This window comes from Lepidochelys kempii, chromosome 26, assembly GCF_965140285.1.
Source record: "Lepidochelys kempii isolate rLepKem1 chromosome 26, rLepKem1.hap1, whole genome shotgun sequence".
Lineage (NCBI taxonomy): Eukaryota > Metazoa > Chordata > Testudines > Cheloniidae > Lepidochelys > Lepidochelys kempii.
Genome location: NC_136405.1, coordinates 1000299 through 1022251, shown reverse-complemented (window position 1 = coordinate 1022251; position 21953 = coordinate 1000299). Strand labels below are relative to the sequence as shown.

The 21953-nt window shown below is 43.8% G+C and overlaps 1 protein-coding gene across 3 annotated transcripts in view; it reads right to left on the bottom strand.

The window, feature by feature from the left end:
- Positions 1-21953, bottom strand: part of ZMAT4 (zinc finger matrin-type 4) — a 166566-nt gene that overhangs the window by 8562 nt on the left and 136051 nt on the right. For all 3 annotated transcript variants that reach the window (XM_073325309.2, XM_073325308.2, XM_073325312.2), the window contains one exon: positions 13363-13459. In XM_073325309.2, coding sequence (XP_073181410.1) covers positions 13363-13459 — 97 coding nt within the window. The remainder of the gene's footprint in view (positions 1-13362; positions 13460-21953) is intronic.

Sequence of the window (21953 nt, the reverse complement as noted above, 5' to 3'; positions counted from 1 at the left end):
AGAGTGGGAAGAGCTGGGATTTCCATTGGTGAACATGTCTTAACGGACCCCACATACTCCGATGACATGATGCTCTTTGCTATAACCACTGATACAAAGCAACAAATGTTGGAGTTTGTAAAAACACGTAGTGAGGAATATGGACTACACCTGAATGAGGTATGAAATGAAATGCATGCACATTGACGTGATTAATAGGATGGCAAGAATGTCTTGCTCAGCAGTGGCCTCCCTCAGGAAAGACTGGAAAAACAATTGCATCTCAAAATGTGCAAAGGCTCAATTGGTGACAAGCTTTTTTTTCCCCCACAGCAACTTACAGATGTGAATTGTGGGGAAATAATGCTGCTGACAAGAAGAAAACTGAAGCTTTTGAGATGTGCTGTTGGTAAAGACTTTTGCATATATCCAGGAAAGAAAAAAATACTTGAAATATTGGAGAGAAGCAGACCCTGCAATAAGAAAATATTAGGTGCAAGCTTATATATTTTGGTCACATCAGGAATAGAGATGGAAATAACCTCAAGAAAGTTACCATGGAAGGAATGGTAGTGGGGCACTCTAGTAGGGGACAACCAGTGAGGAGATGGAGAGATGATGTGTGGCAGGTCACTGGAAGGTTAGCTGCTGACTACTTGAAGCTATTAATGGATTGAGAAGGCTTCCAAATATTCTGCTACTACGTCACCAATATTAAGACAAGAATAAATAGATTTGACCTAATTTACTTACTGCCACTTTCTAGGCAGCCAGTGTAATGGATGCAAGACAGGCCTAATGTGATCACAAGCATTCAAAGTAGTAAGCAATTCTGCCACTGAATTCTAAATAAGCTGTAGGCAATGGAGCAACCTCCCCAAGTGCCCTGTACAGGAAATTATTATACCTCGTGGTTGCAAGGGCATGTGCATTGCTGGTGGGAAGTCACCATGAGATAAGGTACAGCCAGTACAAACTGCACAATTGCAGACGGAGTAAAAAATGCACTTTTGCATGGCAGCCAACATATGAGAACTCGGATTGGAATGCCCCTCATCCATTTACTGCTTTTCCCCATCTCTTGCATCCTGGACTACAACGAGATTCTTTGGGGCAGGAGCTGTCTTTGCAACCCTTGTCTGTACAGAATCTAGCACAATGGGACCCTAATCAGTGCCTCTAGATGCCTTCGTAATACAAATGGAATGTAATAATAATAATAACAACAATAATAATAGCATGGTGTAGAGTCACGCCAAAAACCTGTCTCACAACACATCCCGTGCACAAGGGATAGAAGATGGAGGGGGTGGTGGGGGAATCCTCCTTCTACGTCCAGGTAAGGAGGGAAGCAACAAGATGGGGCGTGAACACTAGACTGAGAAGACAATTCTGTGGTGTTCAAATACGACTGTGATTAGAAGCACATAAGTGCAGACAGATATGGAAATGCAATCATGGTGAAGAGTGACATTTCTCCAGGCACGGTATTTACAATATTTTGATTAGCTCAGATTTCTGAATGGCAAAGCAGCTTATGTTAATAAATACCCAACTTCAATTAGACATCTGCATTCACAGTCTAAATAAAGCCAATAGCCACCAAGCATGTCATTTGCTTCCCAGTGGGCTATAAATCCCCTGGGCTTTCACAAGAAGATGCACAATGATTAGGTGAACAGCAATGGGTAAATATCTGTCATGTGTTCAAGATCTTCAGAACACTCTTTTCCTAGATGACATGGCAACTGCCAATCTCCAGTTATTCATTTGAGCACCATCCTGCGCTCCTCATTCAGGAACAATCTCCCGTTGACTCAGTGGGAACTTTACTGTAGTAACAACTACAGCGTTGGGCCCATCTTCTCTCATTTGATTTCCCCCCCTGAAACCCTGGTTTTGGGTATGTCTACGCTGCAGCCGGGGGTGTGAATGGCAGTTCATGTAGACCAACCTGCGCTAGCTGTAATCTAGCCTGCTAACAGTAGAAATGAGGACGCCACAGCTTGGCCTTCAGAGCTAGCAATATAAGCCCCCCAGACTCCTCATGGCACGTACTCACTTATGCCGCCAGCACCGAAGCATCCTCATTGCTATTTTTAGCAAGCTAGCTGGAGCACAGCTAATTACTCCTGAGGGAATTCTGCAGCAAAAAATTAAAAATTCTATGCACAATATTTTGAAATTCTGCAAAATTCTATAAATTTTGTTTGTTAATAAATAAATGTGGAGGCTCCAGCATGGCAGTGGGCAGCAGAGGTCACTGGCTGCATGGGACAGGGAGTTGGTGGTGAGGCTGCACCCAACCCCAATACAGCACAAGGACTGGGCCTGCCCCAGAAATGCCCCAGGGCCCTGCCCCTCCATGCCAGCCGCACCAAGTGTGGGCAGGCAAGCAGGATCCCAGTGTGGGGGGAGAGTTCTGTGTGGGGCAGTCTGGGTATGGGTGGCTCAGTGAGGGGTCTGGGTGTGTGTGGGGGGGATCTGGATGCACAGGGGCTCGTTGCGAGGTTCCAGGTACAGGAGCAATGGGACTCTGCAGGGGGTCCAGGTGGGGTGGAATCTGGGTGCAGCTGGTTGGGGGTCTGGGTGCAGGGGACTCATCAGGGTAGGGGGCTCACCAGGGGGGTGATATGGGTGAAGGGGGGTGAGATTCAGTGGGGGGTCCGACTGTAGGAGGTGAGGCTCAGCGGGGTGAGGGTTGGGGTGTGGGGGGCTTGATGGGGGGTTGGAGGTTCAGGGATTGGATGAACAGTGGAACAGCTCCCCATACAATGATCCTTCCCCACATGGTTGAAGAGCAATGGGGGTAGGTAGGGCGGAGGTTTCTGCAGCCTGTAAGGGGGGGGAGGGCTCTGGGGGTGGGTCTGACCTGGCCCAGGCTGCTCCTTTCAAAGGAAGAGCAAGTCCCATCCTTCCTAGCCCAGCCGGGACTAGTAGCTGAGCAGGATAGGAGCCACCAGCTGAGGCATCCCCAGCCCCACATTCCTCCCACTCCCTGCAGTGATTTGCCTCCCTGCCAGCTGCTCCAGATACCCAAAACGATGGGCCCACATTGCTGGGGAGGGGCACGTGACCACTCTTGAGGCCTCCCTTTGCTTCCCCTTCAGAAAGTTATTTTTCTGCAGGGAAGCAAAGAAATCTGCAGGGGACATGAATTGTGCGCACGCACAGTGGTACAGAATTCCCCCAGGAGTAGCTAGTGCAGGTGTGTCTACACGAACTGCCAGTCTTACCCCTGGCTGCAACACAACGGAACCCTTTGAGAAAGGAATTATAATTATGTGGGGTGCATGAATGGCACCTAGGAATGGATAAATGACTGGTTATAAAAATACAGAGAGCATGTGAGAGCTCCAGCAGATAAGAGGGAAGTTTTGCTGGTAAAAGAAAATAAACTGAAAAGAGGGAAGATGAAGTTCCTTTTCATGGAAGTTGATGTCATGATCAGCTACATCATAAGACACTAACTACTAGGGGCTGAGGTGAATCTGATGTCACTGCCCCTCATCACCCACAGCCAGGAGGATAGCAGATACATCTCAAGCTCTCAATGCTGCATGCAATGTTGGTTATATCATTGTGACATTTGATACAGGGCCAGATCCTCAGCTGGTGTAAATCAGCACAGCTCCACAACAGACAATGCAGCTACACCAAATTACAACAGCTGAGGATTTGGCCCCCAATGGTCTATTAGTTACAGATTGACGTGAGGCCCAAGAGAGCGGACGAAATCTGAATGCAACAAATACAGAGGACAGATTTTGAAAGTTTTACCACAAAATGGGTGTGTGTTGTGGTCTGTCTGGCAGTGAAAGGGAGATGGGAAATGCTGCAGAGACCAATGAGACACACAGCATTGCAATGATGGAACTAGGGGACCGTTTCTCTCTCTCAGTCTCTTCTTATCATTATTAGCAGTATTACAGTTACACTGAGAGGCCTGCACTGAGATCAGGGCTCCCCTGGGCTAGGCACTGTACTTACACAGAGCTAGAGACAGTCCCTGCCCCAAAGCGCTCGTAATCTAAACGGACAAAGTGTGGAGGGGAAACTGAGGCACAGAAAGGGGCAGTAGCTTGCTCGAGGTCACCCGGCCGGTCGGTAACTAAGCCAGGACCGGAACCCAGGGCCCTGACCCCCAATCCACTCCCCTATCCTCAGATTGGGGGACTGGGGCACAGGGAGCTTGAAGGGCAGATTTTTCATAAGTACTTTGCACCCATAACTTCAGCTGAAGCCAAAGGGAGCTGCAGCCTGAGTAACTCATCCCAGGTCACACAGGGACACAGACTGAATCCCAGCGCAGTGCCTTCACCAAAAAAATTCTTCCGCTTGGCATGAAAGTCAATGGGATTGTGCTTGTAAGTCACTTAGCCAATGGGAGTTAGGCACCTAGGTGCTTTTGAGAATCATACCAGGAGCCTGCCTGCATCTTTACGCATCTAAATACCTTTAAAGTTCTGGTCCACTGGCATTTTTTAAACTCCCACCCTGCAACCTTATTTCTACCTGCAAAACCCCTGAGAATTGCTCTGGAGCTGCAACAGGGCCCATGAGTTCATTTATCCAGAGCTATTTTCAACATGGTGATGAATGCAGTGTATTTTACCTTCTTTACTGTATGTGCATGCTAATAAATAAGGAATAATTTTTACAAATTAATATGCAATGCTAAGATTTCTTCACATCCAGAATCCGTAGGTATGGCATGTTCTTACTCACCTAACTGGGGGTTATTTTTAGAAACATTTTTATTGGATCTTTCCAGACTATATGAAATAAACCAGAAAAGAGCCAAGAGTTTTGTCACTTACTGTTTGTCACCAACAATGAAGAGCGAGATCAATATGTGACAGTCTTCAAATGTTTCCCAGTTAACGTGACCCCTCCCCCTGTTACTGCAGCCCTGCACAAATCCTGCCTTCCATTTGCCATCGGTCCCCATGGAAACTAGGCTGCTTACAGTGAGTGTGATCCAGTGCAAGAGGATACTCACAATCACACACCATGCCATGCCTCCTGCTTCATGAACCATTCTGTTTGCTTGTTGTTTATTTTGCAGGGGTGGGGGTGTAAAAAGAACACGTTTATTTTTGGAAAGCAAGTCAGACAATGACTCAATTACCTTGGCACTGTTTACAAATCCCTGATTAAAGGGTTCGTTCTCCTCCCCCACTGCAGATGTTCCAGAGTCCAGCCTCATTTCAGAATGTTTGTGTATTTGCAGGTGTGTTTGTGCACACACACACACAAGAACTATGAATCTGAGCTGTAGATTCACACGGCAAATTTTTAAAAAGTAGCTCTCACTCACCAGCCTTGCCCATGAATGTGTAACTCTCACCAAACCTGCAAGGAAGGCTACACAACCTCCCGGGTAAGCATATTCTGCAGCGTCGTACATTTTTGCTGCTTATATAAGAAACCCTCTTCTGGGTCTGGTTCTAACCCCTTAAATCCCAAGGTTCATTACAAGATCTCAAGTGGAGCTGTATTTTCTTCTTTTTTTAATATATAAAACTTAAAATATTTATGTTTTTGAAAGAAAAAAAAGGCTCTTAGATGTAGCTTTGCATATTCACTGGCCAATGGAAAAGCAGAGCTGACAATGCTAGCTGCATCCCTCTACATCTCTTATTAAACACTGAAATATCAGCCTAGTCAATTTCAGCAATTCGTTTCCTCTGCCACTTCTTCCCATCTTTGGTCAACCAAGTTCAGCAGACAGGCACCCAGGATTCAGATCTGACTTTGAAACTCCTGTAAAGAAAGGTGGGGGGGGGGGGAGGGAGGGGCAGGGAATGTGAACAGTCAGTTAGATGGACTTTGAGTCCCAGCTTTGCTGACTGAGTTCCAATACGATCAGCTCTGATGCTGAGAAATGAAGGAAGGTCAGAATAACATGGCCCGCTAAGCCGCACCTCAAGGGCTGCTATTCAGTGAGTTATTTAAAGCATAATTTGGGGATGGATTGGCTGTGTGTTATACTCTGGAACGCTTTCAGTAGCTGTAATATAAATTTATTGTTTGGTTCACTCTTGTTTTATATGACTCTTGTCTTACAGCTGCTCTCCAGAAGCCTAATATGCTGGGTAATTTTGGGGTGCGATCATCTTTCCATAACCAATCTGTCCCAAAAGGGCATGTCTTTCCTTTATAAAACATTTTTGAAAGTGTGCCAGGTTCATGAAGTGTTTTTTGTTGCCTTGGATACAGCAGTTCACTAGCAAACCCTTTGTGTTGAAAGGATAAGGGGAAAGTATCATCATTAACCAAAGATAACAGGAATGTTAAAAGGGATACAGAATACAGGAATAGGTGTTGGCTAGGTAAAACATAGGTATAAGTTAAGGCAATAATGCAAAGAATCTACAAGCCTCAAGGCCTGTAAGACAACAGCTTAGTTAAACTAATCAAGGCCTAAGGCCCCAAAAGCCTTAGCATAAGTAGCTAATCAGGAGTAAACCCTAGATTATAAAATATCACAAGAATAGAATGCTGTAATAGACAGGTGTGTTTATTGCTGAAAGAATGGATGTGTCTTGAATCACTGTAGTTGACTGGCTGAGAAATGGTTTAGAACAACATTTGCCGGTGCTATTCACTTATGACAAAGATCTTTTAAATAGAAACATCTCCATCTGCACTGATTTCATAGCCATGGACAGAGAATCATAGAAGATTAGGGTTGGAAGAGACCTCAGGAGGTCATCTAGCCCAACCCCCTGCATCATCTGTATTAGGGCAGACCTGCATAATGCTTGAACTTTCTAAAATCTTTTACCCCTTACTGCTGTAATATCCATACTGCACACTGATCCAAGCCCCAGATAAACGCTTGCTTCAGTTTAGTTGCCTGCTTGCTATAAATAGAAGGGACTCCTACATGAAGCAATGTGCCAGACTTATTCTGGGGTCAGATTTGGTCCAGATGAGCTTGGTGCTGGACTGGAGGAATTGGGGGGAAAAGGTAATTGTTGAGAACCCCTTATCTTATCACTAATTCTGTGCTGGCTTGGTAGTTTATCTTAGAACAGACCCTTCTAGAGCACCATCCCCCATCAATCCCATCTAAAAGAGGACACAGCCCCAAGAATTTCTTCAAATGAGCGAGTAAAATCTGTTCCAGACCAATTATAAAAATGAAGTTTTTATTTTGGGTAAATCCAAACTGCCAACCCTATTCTGTCTTACACATCTGCACTTCACTATAGGAGATGAAGAATTCTATATTCATCTGCTGAGTCACTTAGCCTCAAAGAAAATGGTATAAGAATGAACAATGAATAGAGGAAATAGAATAATCAAAGCAATTTCCCATAGAAATTGGTCAGATGAACATCTCTAATTGGCATTCTATTATTACATTTGTAACATACTTTCCTATGAATTTAATAGTAGGTTTCCTCTCTTATTAAATGCCCATGAAGAACTGTGAGATGTTTCCAGATTTAAATAATTATGAGTAAGTGATAAGACACTATATTTAGAAGAAGCGATAGGAATATTAATTTGTGAAACAGCAGAAGGTCCCTTTTAAAAAAAAAAAAAACTGTCCAAGTCCTGCAAGGCCTGTGAGTGATACTGTGATCTTCATGCAGGCATCCTCACTTTTTGCCAAAATGAAAGTGACAGGGACCTCCTGCTCAATAATTCATGCTTTTTTCAAAGCTCTAGAAAGCTTTGGGAGTATTTGAAAATTCCACTGGGTCTTGACACTAAAAAGGTATAATGCTACTTGCCCCTTTGGTGCCCAGATGTGGTAATGAACCATTAGAAGCCTTCTAGGCCCAAACTACTAACTGTAATAAACTTCCGACAGGGTTACTTCAGCCAAAATAATAGGAGGATTTAAAGGTCCCAAGTCTCCCTCCTCTCTGGGGGATGTGGAAGGAATTGCAGGTAGCAGCCATTTTCTCTCACACCTTACGTCCCTTTGATGTTCTGTACAATATTTTCCTCCATCCTGATGTCCTTTGGCCCAGTTCCCTGTTTTGCCAGTATGTCAGAGCTGCTCTTGTGAACAAATGAAGCCCTTGAGTTTGAATAACTCTGAGAAGTACTTTTGTCAAACACAATCTTGGCACAAAGTAGGATTTTTCCAACTTCTCCAAACTTTAATCTGAGTTCCATTCAAACCCTTCCATCTCTTTGCTTGGTTTTCTTCTCGCTAGTCGAAGACATAAAAGGATCGGGAAGAGTTACCAGCTAGTGAGTTTTCAGCTGAATGTTGGAAATTCTTTACCCAGATCTTAAGCACTGGCTGAGGAAATTCCAAAGCTCTGCAGTGGAAACATTCTGCATTAGGTTTCTTGTACAGTCCAAGAGGCTAGGTGACAGATTCTCTCTCTCCCCCACTCTCTCTCTCAAATTTTCATCAGAGCAGGTTGGGAGGAAGAATTCAGAAAAACAACACTGGGATACAGAGGAAATCATCCTTCTACAAGGACCAATCCTCTAAGATTTGAAGAGGACACCTTGCTAATTGCAGAGGATTAAAAATATGCAACTGGTGATTGAAGAGCTGAATAAAGTATGAGAAGTGGATACAAAATAAAAATGTGAGGTTACATACGTAATTGTGCAGAAGGCAACCTTGCTGATGTTGCCAGAATGAGAGACCGCTTCTTTGGCGGATCTCAGTTTACCATCCAATTTATTTCAAATTACATCCATGAGGCTATTCTGGTATGCAAATGATTTGCTTTAGCCTTTGCTGTCTGAACAATAAAAAAAAAAAGTCTACTGAAAATAACCCTTGCCTCTGAAAGTAGTGCTGGGTGGTAGCCTCTGGGTGGGATGGGTGGTAAAGCTGTTCTAGATTTTCCCCATGTAGGACCAGACTCAGGAAGACTGGCACCGGCAGGGAGAGGGTAAATGACAGCTCTCTGCGTCAGAGAGCAGGGGCTAATCCCAGCACAAGACTACAGCTGTTGTTCCTCTGGGATTCTGCTGGTAAAGACAGGCAGCTCTGTCTTCTGGCAGATAGAGCTCTGCTTATACAGCTCCTGTCTGCATAATAGCTGAGTGCCACACAAACCCTAAGCCTCACAGTGCCACTGTGGGTCCAGGACATATCATCCAGCTTTACAGATGGAGAACTGAGGCACAAGACATTATGCGGCTCCCCCACAGTCACACAAGGGCTCTGCGGCAGAAGCTGGAACTGAACAGAGATCTCCTCAATCCCAGTCACTTTAGCCATGAGATCACCCATCCTCGCTTACTAGGAGGTCCTATGGGGAAGTCACTGCTAAATCAACCAGCTGCCTTGCAGTGACCTCTGTGCCACACCGCTCGGTTTTCTGAGCTGAGCATTGGTCACTACAGGAAACAAAGGGTAGGAATAAATGCTCAGTTTTCAGAATGGAGAGAGGTAAGTAACGGGGTCCTCCAAGGATCTGTGCTGGGACCAGGGCTATTCAACATATTAATAAATGATCTGGAAAAGGGGTAAACAGGGAGGTGGCTAAGTTTGCAGATGATACAAAACTACTTAAGATAGTTAAGTCCAAAGCAGACTGTGAAGAGTACAAAGGGATCTCACTAAGCTAGGCGACTGGACAACGATAGGACAGATGAAATACAATGATGATAAATGCAAAGTAATGCACATTGGAAATCATAATCCCAATTATACATACAAAAAATGATGGGGTCTAAATTAGCTGTTACCAGTCAAGAAAGATCTTGGAGTCACTGTGGATAGTTCTCTGAAAACATCTGCTTGATGTGCACAAAAAAGTGAACAGAATGTTAGGAACCGTTAGGAAAGGGATTGTTAATAAGACCCTAAATATCATCATGCCACTCTATAAATCTCTGGTATGCCAACACCTTGAATATTGCATGCAGTTCTGGTTGCTCCATCTCAAAAAAGATTTATTAGAAATGAAAAAGGTACAGAGAAGGGCAACAAAAATGATTAAGGGTATGGAACAGCTTCTGTATGAGGAGTGACTAAGATGACCAGGACTCTCCAGTTTGGAAGAGAGACAACTGAAGGGGGATATGATAGAGGTCTATAAACTTATGGATGTTGTGGAGAAAGTAAATAAGGAAGTGTTATTTAACAGTCACATAATATAAGAACTAGGGATCACCCAATGAAATTAATAGGCATCAGGTTTAAATAGCCATTAATGACTATCAGCCAAAATTGTCAGGGATGCAACCTCATGCTCTGGGTATCCCTAAGCCTCTGACGGTCAGATGCTGGGATTGGACAACAGGGGATGGATCACGTGATGATTGCCCTGTTCTATTCATTCCCTTTGAAGCATCTGGCACTGGCCACTGTCGGAAGGTATACCATTGGTCTAACCCAGTATTGCTGTTTTTACGTTCTTACAGCTACCCTTTGGCATCACAGATGTCACAATTCTTTTGTGCTCCTACACCTCCCCTTCCCACTGGATTATCAGCGACTGGCGATATAGGCCAGGGCTCATGCTAATATAGGGCTTGTCTACCCTGGCACTTTACCGTGCTGCAACTTTCTTGCCCAGGGGTGTGAAAAAACACCCCCCTGAGCGCTGCAAGTTTCAGCGCTGTGAAGTGCCAGGGTAGACCGTGCCCCAGCGCTGGGCGCTGTTCTCCTCGTGGAGGTGGGTTTTTTTATAGCGCTGGGAGACCTCTCACTACACAAGCCACGTTACAGCGCTGCTGCCTTCCGCTTTAACACGGCTAGTGAAGACGTGCCCCTAACGTAATGGACTTCATGCAAACCAGGTCAACCTTGGGTGTGTCAGGTTCCTCAGGCAGAAAATCCTACAGCAATGCAGTGACTATGCTAAGCTAAGCAAGTCTAAACTAGTGACTGGAGAATGAGAACGTGCAACAAATGGATGTTAGGCTCGGCCAATGGATTTAGCCTAAATTTATGGAATATAAAAAAATTACCCTAATTTGGGGGCCATTCAAACACATAATGAATAAATAAGATCACAGGAAACATGATTCACACTAGGCACCTTGGAAGGGCTCACATCAGCTGTGGGCATTTTAGGGGGGAAAGGCTGGGCTTGCTCTTTGAGGGAAAAAAAAACAAAGCTCAGAAATTACCTCTCACTGCTGGTTTGGCCTGGCCCTGATTTATCCTCCTGAAAACTTCTGAGTCCCCTTAAGCCACCTGAAATGTCTCAGAAACTAAGGACACCTTTTATATCCTGCATGCTGGAGTAATATTGAATACTTGTGCTTGGAACAGTTCCCGAAGCTCAAAGTATATTGAGAGATTAGTTCATTACTCTACTCTTTGGAACTCTGTACCTTTATAATTTTATTTTAATAATTTATACAAATTGGCAGAGCAGATCCCCTTCAAGTCTTGGAAAGTTGGCTAACAGGCAATTGCTTTACACCATAGAACAAACATATTCACTTGGAATCCCATGACAGACTCAATGTCCTTCCTGTAGTGAGTGCACAAGAGAAGCTCCAAACTCAATGCCTTTAAGCTGGACTGGTGGTGGCATCTGTACAAGGACTGGAAGTTGTTGGCACGTCAGCTCGGTGGGTTACTGCTGTCCATTTGCTTTTCACATGAAAGGATGAATCTTTCAGTCTGAAGGAGCGGATGGACAGGCAAAGTGGCCTCATAGCTGTTCCCTGGCTTGTCTCAAATACAGAATATTTCAGTGTTTAAGGAGAGAGAACGTTTCAACAGGGTTATGTGACCGAGTCCAGACCCCCATTTCAGCCCTAATCTCATGCAATGGCTTTTGTTTTAGTTTTGAAAAACTTCTTCCTGAATCCACACAAGGCTCTCAGTTCTCACACTGGGTATTTCCTTTCTTCTTTAAAGAAAGTCATAAAATCTACTCAATAGCTGCTTTTGCTTTCTGGCAAAACAATGCTACTCTGTTGGTCAGGTTCCATAATTTTGTCCTGCAGCCTGCCATCCCCTGTGCATCACATCTGTACTCTGTGTCCTATGAATATTAAGGAACCTGCCTGGGATTAGGAACTTTTCTTTGCATTATCTATTGTTTTTAATTTTTGGCCTTTTCCCCCTGCCGAGCTGAAGACACAGATACTGTTTTATTAAGGAGGGATGATATATTTATTCAGAAGGATACTGCAGACCATCTAAGTCACTTAAAGTGTCAAATATTCTTTATAAATTAAAGCACAGACTGCACAGGGCAAAATGCAGACCAGGGTAAATTATGAGAAGTGAAAGTTATGAGTATAAAACACTCAAGCTGTGCTGTAAATTTACACAGCACTTTAGAGAACAGAGATAAGAAACATTCCCTGCCCAAGGAGCTTACAATCTAAAGATGAGATAAATATAAAGCAAGTCATAGGCTAACAGCTCAGGAGAGGGATGGTCTGATGGATACAAATGAAGGAAGGAGGGATTTTCTACAGAGGTGTGACTTCAAGTGAGTACTGACTGGAGAAGTGGAAGTTGTTTAGTAGATGAGGTCAATGGGAGTATTCCATTCCTTTTAATTGTTGTAATATGCTAACCTCCAAACAACCATCGTTACACAAATTCCTCAAACCCAGTTTACCTGGCAGGATTGTCACACTCCTCAGAGCTAGAACTGAAATGCACAAAATCAGCTCAAGTGTCCGGCATCAAAGCATAGCTGGTTTCCTAGAAACCATGATGGTCTGAAAGCAGATTTACACCTGGGTGGAGCCATGAGCATGCATCAGGTTACCATGCGTCTCGTGAGCCAGACCAAATCAACCACCACTAATAAAATCTCAGTGAAAGCAGAGATTGAAGTAGAAAACACAGCACAAGATTCTCCATGCAGCTGAAGAAGTGGTTTTTTACCCACGAAAGCTTATGCCCCAAAAAATCGGTTATTCTTTAAGGTGCCCCCGGACTCCTTGTTGTCTGTGGATACAACTTAACATGGCTACCCCCTGATACTTAGCACAAGATTCATTGTCTGTATTTTCAGCTAATTTCATTCTTTGTTTGAATTTTCTCACAGCTCTGCATGCTGGTTTTGGCTAAGCAGAGAAGCATAAGTGCCAAATATACCACCTCTTCCCAAAGTATTTGTGACCTATCTGAAAACAGGACATGCTCAAAACTTGTGAGAAAGCCTGTTCTCATCAGACTTCCATGCCAAAGAGTGATATCCAGAATGCTTTGTCACAACAAAGCTCTAGAGGAACAGGTAAACAAAGAACAAACATTGCATTTCAGGTTCAAAGAATGCAGTCAAACTGATCTATATTCAGCTCTGCCTCTCTCTCCAGGTACCTACCAATATCTTTGTGTCTATGTTTGTAAATCACTTTGGGATCCTTGGATGAAAGGCATTATGGGAGTGCATAGTGTTTTTCTTATATTTACATCTATCACCCACACCAGACAGACAGACAAGTACTAATAGGAAAAGTACTCACTTGGTCTGATGTTTGGAGCCTTTCAGATGAGCGTGATACTGTTCTATTGAGTTTAGAGTGACATTACAGATGTTACAAGTGTAACTACGCTTCAGACCTGTGAACAAAACCCAACATGGTTAGTTGCTATGTTAACAACAACAGAAACCAATAGTTATTAGAAAAAAGCTGTGCATTTTTGTGACCTAAAATGGGAGATACAGCAAACAAGGCTGACCGAGAAGAGAAATCTGTTGTAGAAGAGGCCTGGCTCATTTAAGAATAATCTCTTTTGTAAGTTCTAATACAGGAAGAGCTCTCTCTTGTCCTGCCAACAACTAACCACTTGGGTGGGAAAACACAACAATACCCAAGAAATAATGCATATATGCTCAACTGAACTAAGGATTTATGCCCCAGTTTTTTCCGTTGCAATTTGCTATTCTTCTTTCACTCTGCCTGTCTGTACTCTGTGCACAGTGTCTTAGACAGCCATCACCATTCTATACATGGCTTGATCATCATCTTTATATAAATGGCCTGATCTTTTAATTGCTAAATACTTCCTAATGCAGATGAAGCCAGAGAGAACATGGAACAGAGGGAGAAAAGAATCCTTTTCCTTTCAGACTGTTAGATTAACTACTGCTGGCTCTATGGCCTACCATGTTTTGAATCAAAATGGCAGCTGGATAATATAAGCAAGTATGAAATTCACCCCAAAAAGAATAAGGTTGAAAATAAGAAGGATGGTTTTAAAAAATCCAGCATAATTCTCATTAATTAGAATACACTCAACCCATACATGTCTCTTACCATTTCCAATTTCTTCTCAACAAAACAATTCCCTCCCTGCCAGCTTATGTTCTTATATAATGTCCAGCATTCTGGACTGTAAACAGCAGTGGAGTCTGAGCAATAAGGGAGATCATCACTGCAGCCCATGAAGTAGAGTAAATACCAGTCTCCTGTCTATTACTATTATTAGACTAGCCATCTCCCTCCCCCATGATTATGCCACAAAAGTGACTGTATGTTAACTGGTGGGTATGAGAAGTTCCGCCTCTCTCTCTTTTGCTCTCTCATTTTGTTTGGTAGTTGGCACAGTTCAGCGTGACTCATTATTATTATAGCGACAGACAAAATGTTCAGAAGAGCTCAACACACACAATCAGGGACAGATCTTCCAAAGGGACCAGCTATCCCATAACCGACCAGATTCGTGGGGTGCAGGTTGACTACTGAGCCCCTTTGAAAATCTGCCCCACATTGGGTGAGCTGATTACTTGAGTATTGGATCCATGTTGCAGGGTGGCCTATCAAAACCAGAGCTATGCGCTAAGATACATTTATAGTTGGTTGAAATATCTGTCTAGGGCTCTTGATGATGGTGTTCTACTCTTCCACACAAAGCAGTTCCTGACATACTAATTTTAGCTTTCCTGTTCACTGTTGCAATAACAAACAGTAATTGCTATTTATATAGGTGCTACCTGGCTGCCGGTCAACTGAATACCCCTGAACAAGAAACAACATCTCAGTGGGCTCACCAGGGTAAATGTTTTCATGTAGCATGTGTTTTTAAAAAAAACAACACTAACTGATGCCTTTTGCTTTCCATTGTATTGTTTATTCAATTGTTACAGTTAAATGGGGTTTCTTAAGTAAACGTTTAGCATTTTCTCATGATGTAAAACTCCGCAAGTGCAGCAGATCAGTTAAATGAGCAAGTAAAGGCAAGAGGAGATAATGCATAGGAATGTGCCACTGTATACATGCTGCCACTTCACTGAACTAACTGCTCATCTTTTAAAATACAGCACTCATTATGGTCTGTATTTCCTCCTGTAACAAAGTTGTTCCTCTTCAGGGCACGTGCTTAGCTTAAACTGCACTGTTTACCTAATTCACATTTCTGCCTCCAGGTTTAGACTGCAGAGCAGGGAACAGGCAATTAAACAGACAGATATACATTTTCAAAAATAGGAAATGCACAAAGATTTATGAGCAAAATTGCAAAGAGAATTTCTCTGCATCTTCATGTGAAAGTCTCCGACCTAAAGAACTAACTAAAATCCAGGAAGTCAACATGTGGCCTGGCCTGGCTGTTCGAAGTGGGCTAAATTGCAATTTGGGCATATAAAATTCCTCTGAGGTCTCAGATGCTCACCATAGAGAAGACGAACTTATTTATTCAAAGAGTACATGCACACACTCCTGTGAGTATGCACAATTTCATAAACGTTATGATGCAAAGTGCAATGCAAAGAGGAGAAAGGTAATAAGGGATGTGCTCTACAGTTACATCTTACTGCAATTTATTTCTGAAGACATGTCTGACAGTAAATAACTTGTCAACTAATGTACAATACAAACACAAACAGGCAGGTTCAGAAGGTGGAGGCTCATCTATGCACCCCATAAAAGGTTACTTCACTGTGAAAAATTGAAATAGCTGTAAGGTTAATATAGAAATTTAATCCTGCAACAGCATCTTGATATTTTGAGTGGCAGGCTACTGCGGATTCCCTTCCAATACTGTCCTTTCCAGTCAATATTGTTCCAAGTTGTCTTCTAAAGTTAATGGGCTCAAATGGTTCATGAGTAACATGTAAGCTTCCAGAGCTGTTTAAGGAAAATAGATAATGAGTAGGAACAAAGCTTGAAAACCAGAGCCATCCTGTATCTTCTTGGAGATCCCAGAGTAACCTGTACCCAAAGCTTTGCTCTGAAAGTGAATTTATTTTATTTTTTTGGCCTGGTAAAAATCTCTGTTGCCAAAAATCATTATTTAATTATTTAATTTGGAGAGGGTGCTCACTGCTGTGCAATACATAGAAATAAAGACTGCCCCTGCCCTGAAAAGCTGAAAATCTTCAAATAGGCCCCTAGAAGACAAATTGCACTGGTAAGTTGAGAGGTGGTGATAAAATACACTTTCCTAGAATAGCATCATGCTGTCTGTGGTCTTTCCAGAGTGCCCTACATTAAATTTTTTATTTGCAACAGAATGGAAAACCTGTGCTTTGTATTCCAAACCCCATGTATTCAGACATAGTGTCTTGGAGTGCTCCTCCTTTGCCTGGAGAAGATGTTAGGCTGCTTAGTGCATAGCAGATCAAGTAGTTATTAACGTACTAATGTTCTCATTTCGTCTGATTGGACAGGTTTTCATCCCAAAACATTCTTTAATGATTTTCTACAACCATGGAATAAAACGATATTGTTGGAGAAGTTTCAGAGCAGCAGCCGTGTTAGTCTATATTCGCAAAAGAAAAGGAGGACTTGTGGCACCTTAGAGACTAACAAAAGCTTATGCTCAAATAAATGTGTTAGTCTCTAAGGTGCCACAAGTCCTCCTTTTCTATTGTTGGAGAAGTTTCCTTAGATCTGCAGAAGGTTACTGACCATGTAGAGCTCAATTAATTTTTGGTCTTTTTCTGTTTTCATAAATGAGTGATCTGGGTCAGGAAATAGGGGGTTAACTTGGCTCATAATTTTTTTTCATGACAGAAACCAAAAGGTTATGTTATAGAATAAGCATAAGCACGGCAATAACTCTTTGCACCTACAGAATACCTTTCACTGGAGGATTTCAAAGCACTTCAACAAACATTATCTATGCCTCACAACACCCCTTAGTACACCTGTTTTACACCTGGATAAGCTGAGACACAGAGCGGTTGCGTGGCTTGTCACAGAACACATCATTGGTAAAACCAGGACGAGAACCCAGAAGTCCGAACTCCCAGTTCTGTGCTCTACTACTCAACAATGTCTCCTTGTAGCAGAATGAGGAAGCTCTTGCAGCTGATCATCATTGTGGGCACATCCCCAAGGATGAAACTGGGCTACCTTTCATTCTCTCTATGAATATCCCTTGTAGGCAACATTATCCTTGGAAAGTGCTAATGCACATGAATAGGCAGTCGCCTGTGAGAGTGGCAATTCAGTTGCAACTATTCAAGTTGACGTGGACAAAAAGACTTGGATAAATTGCAATCCAGGTTTTGTTTAAAGGCTTACTGAATATGCCACCACCGAGGATAGGCCATTTAGGATACAAGGGAGATATCACATAAAGCTTCAAGTTGCAACAGTAACGAATGAGACCGCACAAAGCACAGACATGTACGTGTCTGAATAATAATTAAAGCATCCTGGGCCCATCCATAAGAAAGCTGAAGAGCGCCGCTGTTCTGCCCCATCCGTCGTGGTGCAGTGTTTCACAGCGGCCCTTGCTGGAATGGTTTAGGTACAGCGGTGGGCAGAGCGAGTAAAAGAACGCGGCACAGCCCCAGGTCTAGAGACAAGGGAGTGGGGAGAAGACTGGATCCCTTGCTGCCGGGCCACAGAATGCTGCCAACCATGGGCTTGATCCTGTTCCCATGGAAGTCAGAGTAGAACTGTGAGCACACTGCTCAGGACAGGCAGGAGAAGCTCAGGTGAGGAAAAGGGCAGGATGATTGGCAGCAGCCCTTTTACATCAGCCTAATTGGCTACGGCCTGGCCCTCTCCGCCCTCCCTCACTATAAAGAGACAAAGCGGCGGCCAGATTCCTTCACTATCTCTGGGGTCTGGCTACTGTCCACCCTTGCAGCCAGAAGGAAGACTGGAGACAGGAGCCCAGTAAGGAGAGATTCATGCTCCTATAGTAATGCTGACCACTGCCCAGCGGCAAGAAGGAATTTCTCACCCCTCTTTGGCCTACAGTGCTGAGGTGCTTTTCCCTTAAAGCCTGGGACTGCTCTGAATAGTTACTGGGTAATAATGGCACCTTCTTACTCAACAGATCTGCTCCCTCTGCATAGAGTCCAGTCTGACTCAGGTGCTCAGTCAACATAGGTAGGAGACTGAGCTGGATCCTGCTCCCTCTTGTGCATCGATGTCAAAAATATTGTTTCCTACGGTATAAGCAGTTTCAACCTGTGCAAAGCTTCTGAAGGAAACTGGGCCACTCAGGTGTTGCTGTAAAGGAATCACACGCAGGAGTATTGGCAAGAAAGTGCTCTTTACTTCATGGTACCAGTCAGTTGGCATTGGTCAAGTTTACAGCCCTTTTACATGGCAAGGGTCAGTATCCCCCGACTCTTAGTGGCTACTCTTACAGTCACTGAGATTATAATTTGGCTAACAGAGCCCTTATTACTGATTTATGAGAAGGAAAGGACTCGACTTGCTTTCAGCTCCTACACAGGGCTAAAAAGAAAAAACTTTCAGTTTGTATGAAAGGAGCAAATTAGGCATGGAGACGATGAGACACAATATAATTCTTAACATGCCTGTGTCCCAGAAGGAAGGTTCCTTTCTCTTTAAAAAGTACACACAACTCGACTCCATTATTCTTCTCTTTGGAAAAACAGCAGGCAGGTTTCAAAAAGGCATTACAGAAAGTCACTTATGTGAGTCATTTAACATATTTTCATTGAAAAGGCAGGGAGGAACTGATTATTATATTAAATGCTTGTATCCCTTGTGGACATCCTTGAAAAGGAGATGGTAATCCTAAAGCTCTTTTTCCTATAAGAAAAATTCTACGTAAATGAAATACTTAACTACAGATCCTCATGCTTACAATTTCCCTATTTTGTGGCCTCCTTTAGTATTCTGTGTGTAAGAGGGGCTTTTTCTAGGATTAATCTCTCCCCTCCCTTTAAAAATACTGTATATTTTAAGGTTTCAGAGTAGCAGCCGTGTTAGTCTGTATCCGCAAAAAGAAAAGGAGGACTTGTATATTTTAACCATCTAATAATTTCCCTGGTATCTCAGACTGTATTATCATTGATGGTCTTATTATATTATACAATGGTCTTATAGCAAACTGCTAATGCTACAGTAACGTCACTTATATTCCTCAAACAAGAAAATGAAATTGCAGAGTTCGGAAAGGCTCTGTGGTTGGATTTCTGTTTTGCAGCGATTCACTTGTGTGAAGGTCTGAATAGAACATTTTAAGCTTAATTGAAGAGCTCTGTTTTGAAATGCCAGAGTTGTGGAATTTTTAGCTATGGACTGCTGAACTTTGTAAACCCTGTAATAGTCTCTCTGGACTTTCCACACTATTTTTTCCCCAAAGACATAGAATCATAGAATCATAGAATATCAGGGTTGGAAGGGACCCCTGAAGGTCATCTAGTCCAACCCCCTGCTCGAAGCAGGACCAATTCCTAGTTAAATCATCCCAGCCAGGGCTTTGTCAAGCCTGACCTTAAAAACCTCTAAGGAAGGAGATTCTACCACCTCCCTAGGTAACGCATTCCAGTGTTTCACCACCCTCTTAGTGAAAAAGTTTTTCCTAATATCCAATCTAAACCTCCCCCACTGCAACTTGAGACCCTTACCCCTTTCAGGTAGTTGAAAGCAGCTATCAAATCCCCCCTCATTCTTCTCTTCTGCAGGCTAAACAATCCCAGCTCCCTCAGCCTCTCCTCATAAGTCATGTGTTCTAGACCCCTAATCATTTTTGTTGCCCTTCGCTGGACTCTCTCCAATTTATCCACATCCTTCTTGAAGTGTGGGGCCCAAAACTGGACACAGTACTCCAGATGAGGCCTCACCAATGTCGAATAGAGGGGAACGATCACGTCCCTCGATCTGCTCGCTATGCCCCTACTTATACATCCCAAAATGCCATTGGCCTTCTTGGCAACAAGGGCACACTGCTGACTCATATCCAGCTTCTCGTCCACTGTCACCCCTAGGTCCTTTTCCGCAGAACTGCTGCCTAGCCATTCGGTCCCTAGTCTGTAGCGGTGCATTGGATTCTTCCATCCTAAGTGCAGGACCCTGCACTTATCCTTATTGAACCTCATCAGATTTCTTTTGGCCCAATCCTCCAATTTGTCTAGGTCCTTCTGTATCCTATCCCTCCCCTCCAGCGTATCTACCACTCCTCCCAGTTTAGTATCATCCGCAAATTTGCTGAGAGTGCAATCCACACCATCCTCCAGACCATTTATGAAGATATTGAACAAAACTGGCCCCAGGACCGACCCTTGGGGCACTCCACTTGATACCGGCTGCCAACTAGACATGGAGCCATTGATCACTACCCGTTGAGCCCGACAATCTAGCCAGCTTTCTACCCACCTTATAGTGCATTCATCCAGCCCATACTTCCTTAACTTGCTGACAAGAATACTGTGGGAGACCGTGTCAAAAGCTTTGCTAAAGTCAAGAAACAATACATCCACTGCTTTCCCTTCATCCACAGAACCAGTAATCTCATCATAAAAGGCAATTAGATTAGTCAGGCATGACCTTCCCTTGGTGAATCCATGCTGACTGTTCCTGATCACTTTCCTCTCATGCAAGTGCTTCAGGATTGATTCTTTGAGGACCTGCTCCATGGTTTTTGCAGGGACTGAGGTGAGGCTGACTGGCCTGTAGTTCCCAGGATCCTCCTTCTTCCCTTTTTTAAAGATTGGCACTACATTAGCCTTTTTCCAGTCATCTGGGACTTCCCCGGTTCGCCACGAGTTTTCAAAGATAATGGACAATGGCTCTGCAATCACAGCCGCCAATTCCTTCAGCACTCTCGGATGCAACTCGTCCGGCCCCATGGACTTGTGCACGTCCAGCTTTTCTAAATAGTCCCTAACCACCTCTATCTCCACAGAGGGCTGGCCATCTCTTCCCCATTTTGTGATGCCCAGCGTAGCAGTCTGGGAGCTGACCTTGTTAGTGAAGACAGAGGCAAAAAAAGCATTGAGTACATTAGCTTTTTCCACATCCTCCGTCACTAGGTTGCCTCCCTCATTCAGTAAGGGGCCCACACTGTCCTTGGCTTTCTTCTTGTTGCCAACATACCTGAAGAAACCCTTCTTGTTACTCTTGACATCTCTCGCTAGCTGCAGCTCCAGGTGCGATTTGGCCCTCCTGATATCATTCCTACATGCCCGAGCAATATTTTTATACTCTTCCCTGGTCATATGTCCAACCTTCCACTTCTTGTAAGCTTCTTTTTTATGTTTAAGATCCGCTAGGATTTCACCATTAAGCCAAGCTGGTCGCCTGCCATATTTACTATTCTTTCGACTCATTGGGATGGTTTGTCCCTGTAACCTCAACAGGGATTCCTTGAAATACAGCCAGCTCTCCTGGACTCCTTTCCCCTTCAAGTTAGTCCCCCAGGGGATCCTGGCCATCCGTTCCCTGAGGGAGTCGAAGTCTGCTTTCCTGAAGTCCAGGGTCCGTATCCTGCTGCTTACCTTTCTTCCCTACGTCAGGATCCTGAACTCAACCAACTCATGGTCACTGCCTCCCAGATTCCCATCCACTTTTGCTTCCCCCACTAATTCTACCCAGTTTGTGAGCAGCAGGTCAAGAAAAGCGCCCCCCCCTACTTGGCTCCTCTAGCACTTGCGCCAGGAAATTGTCCCCTACGCTTTCCAAAAACTTCCTGGATTGTCTATGCACAGCTGTATTGCTCTCCCAGCAGATATCAGGAAAATTAAAGTCACCCATGAGAATCAGGGCATGCGATCTAGTAGCTTCCGTGAGCTGCCGGAAGAAAGCCTCATCTACCTCATCCCCCTGGTCCGGTGGTCTATAGCAGACTCCCACCACTACATCACTCTTGTTGCACACACTTCTAAACTTAATCCAGAGAC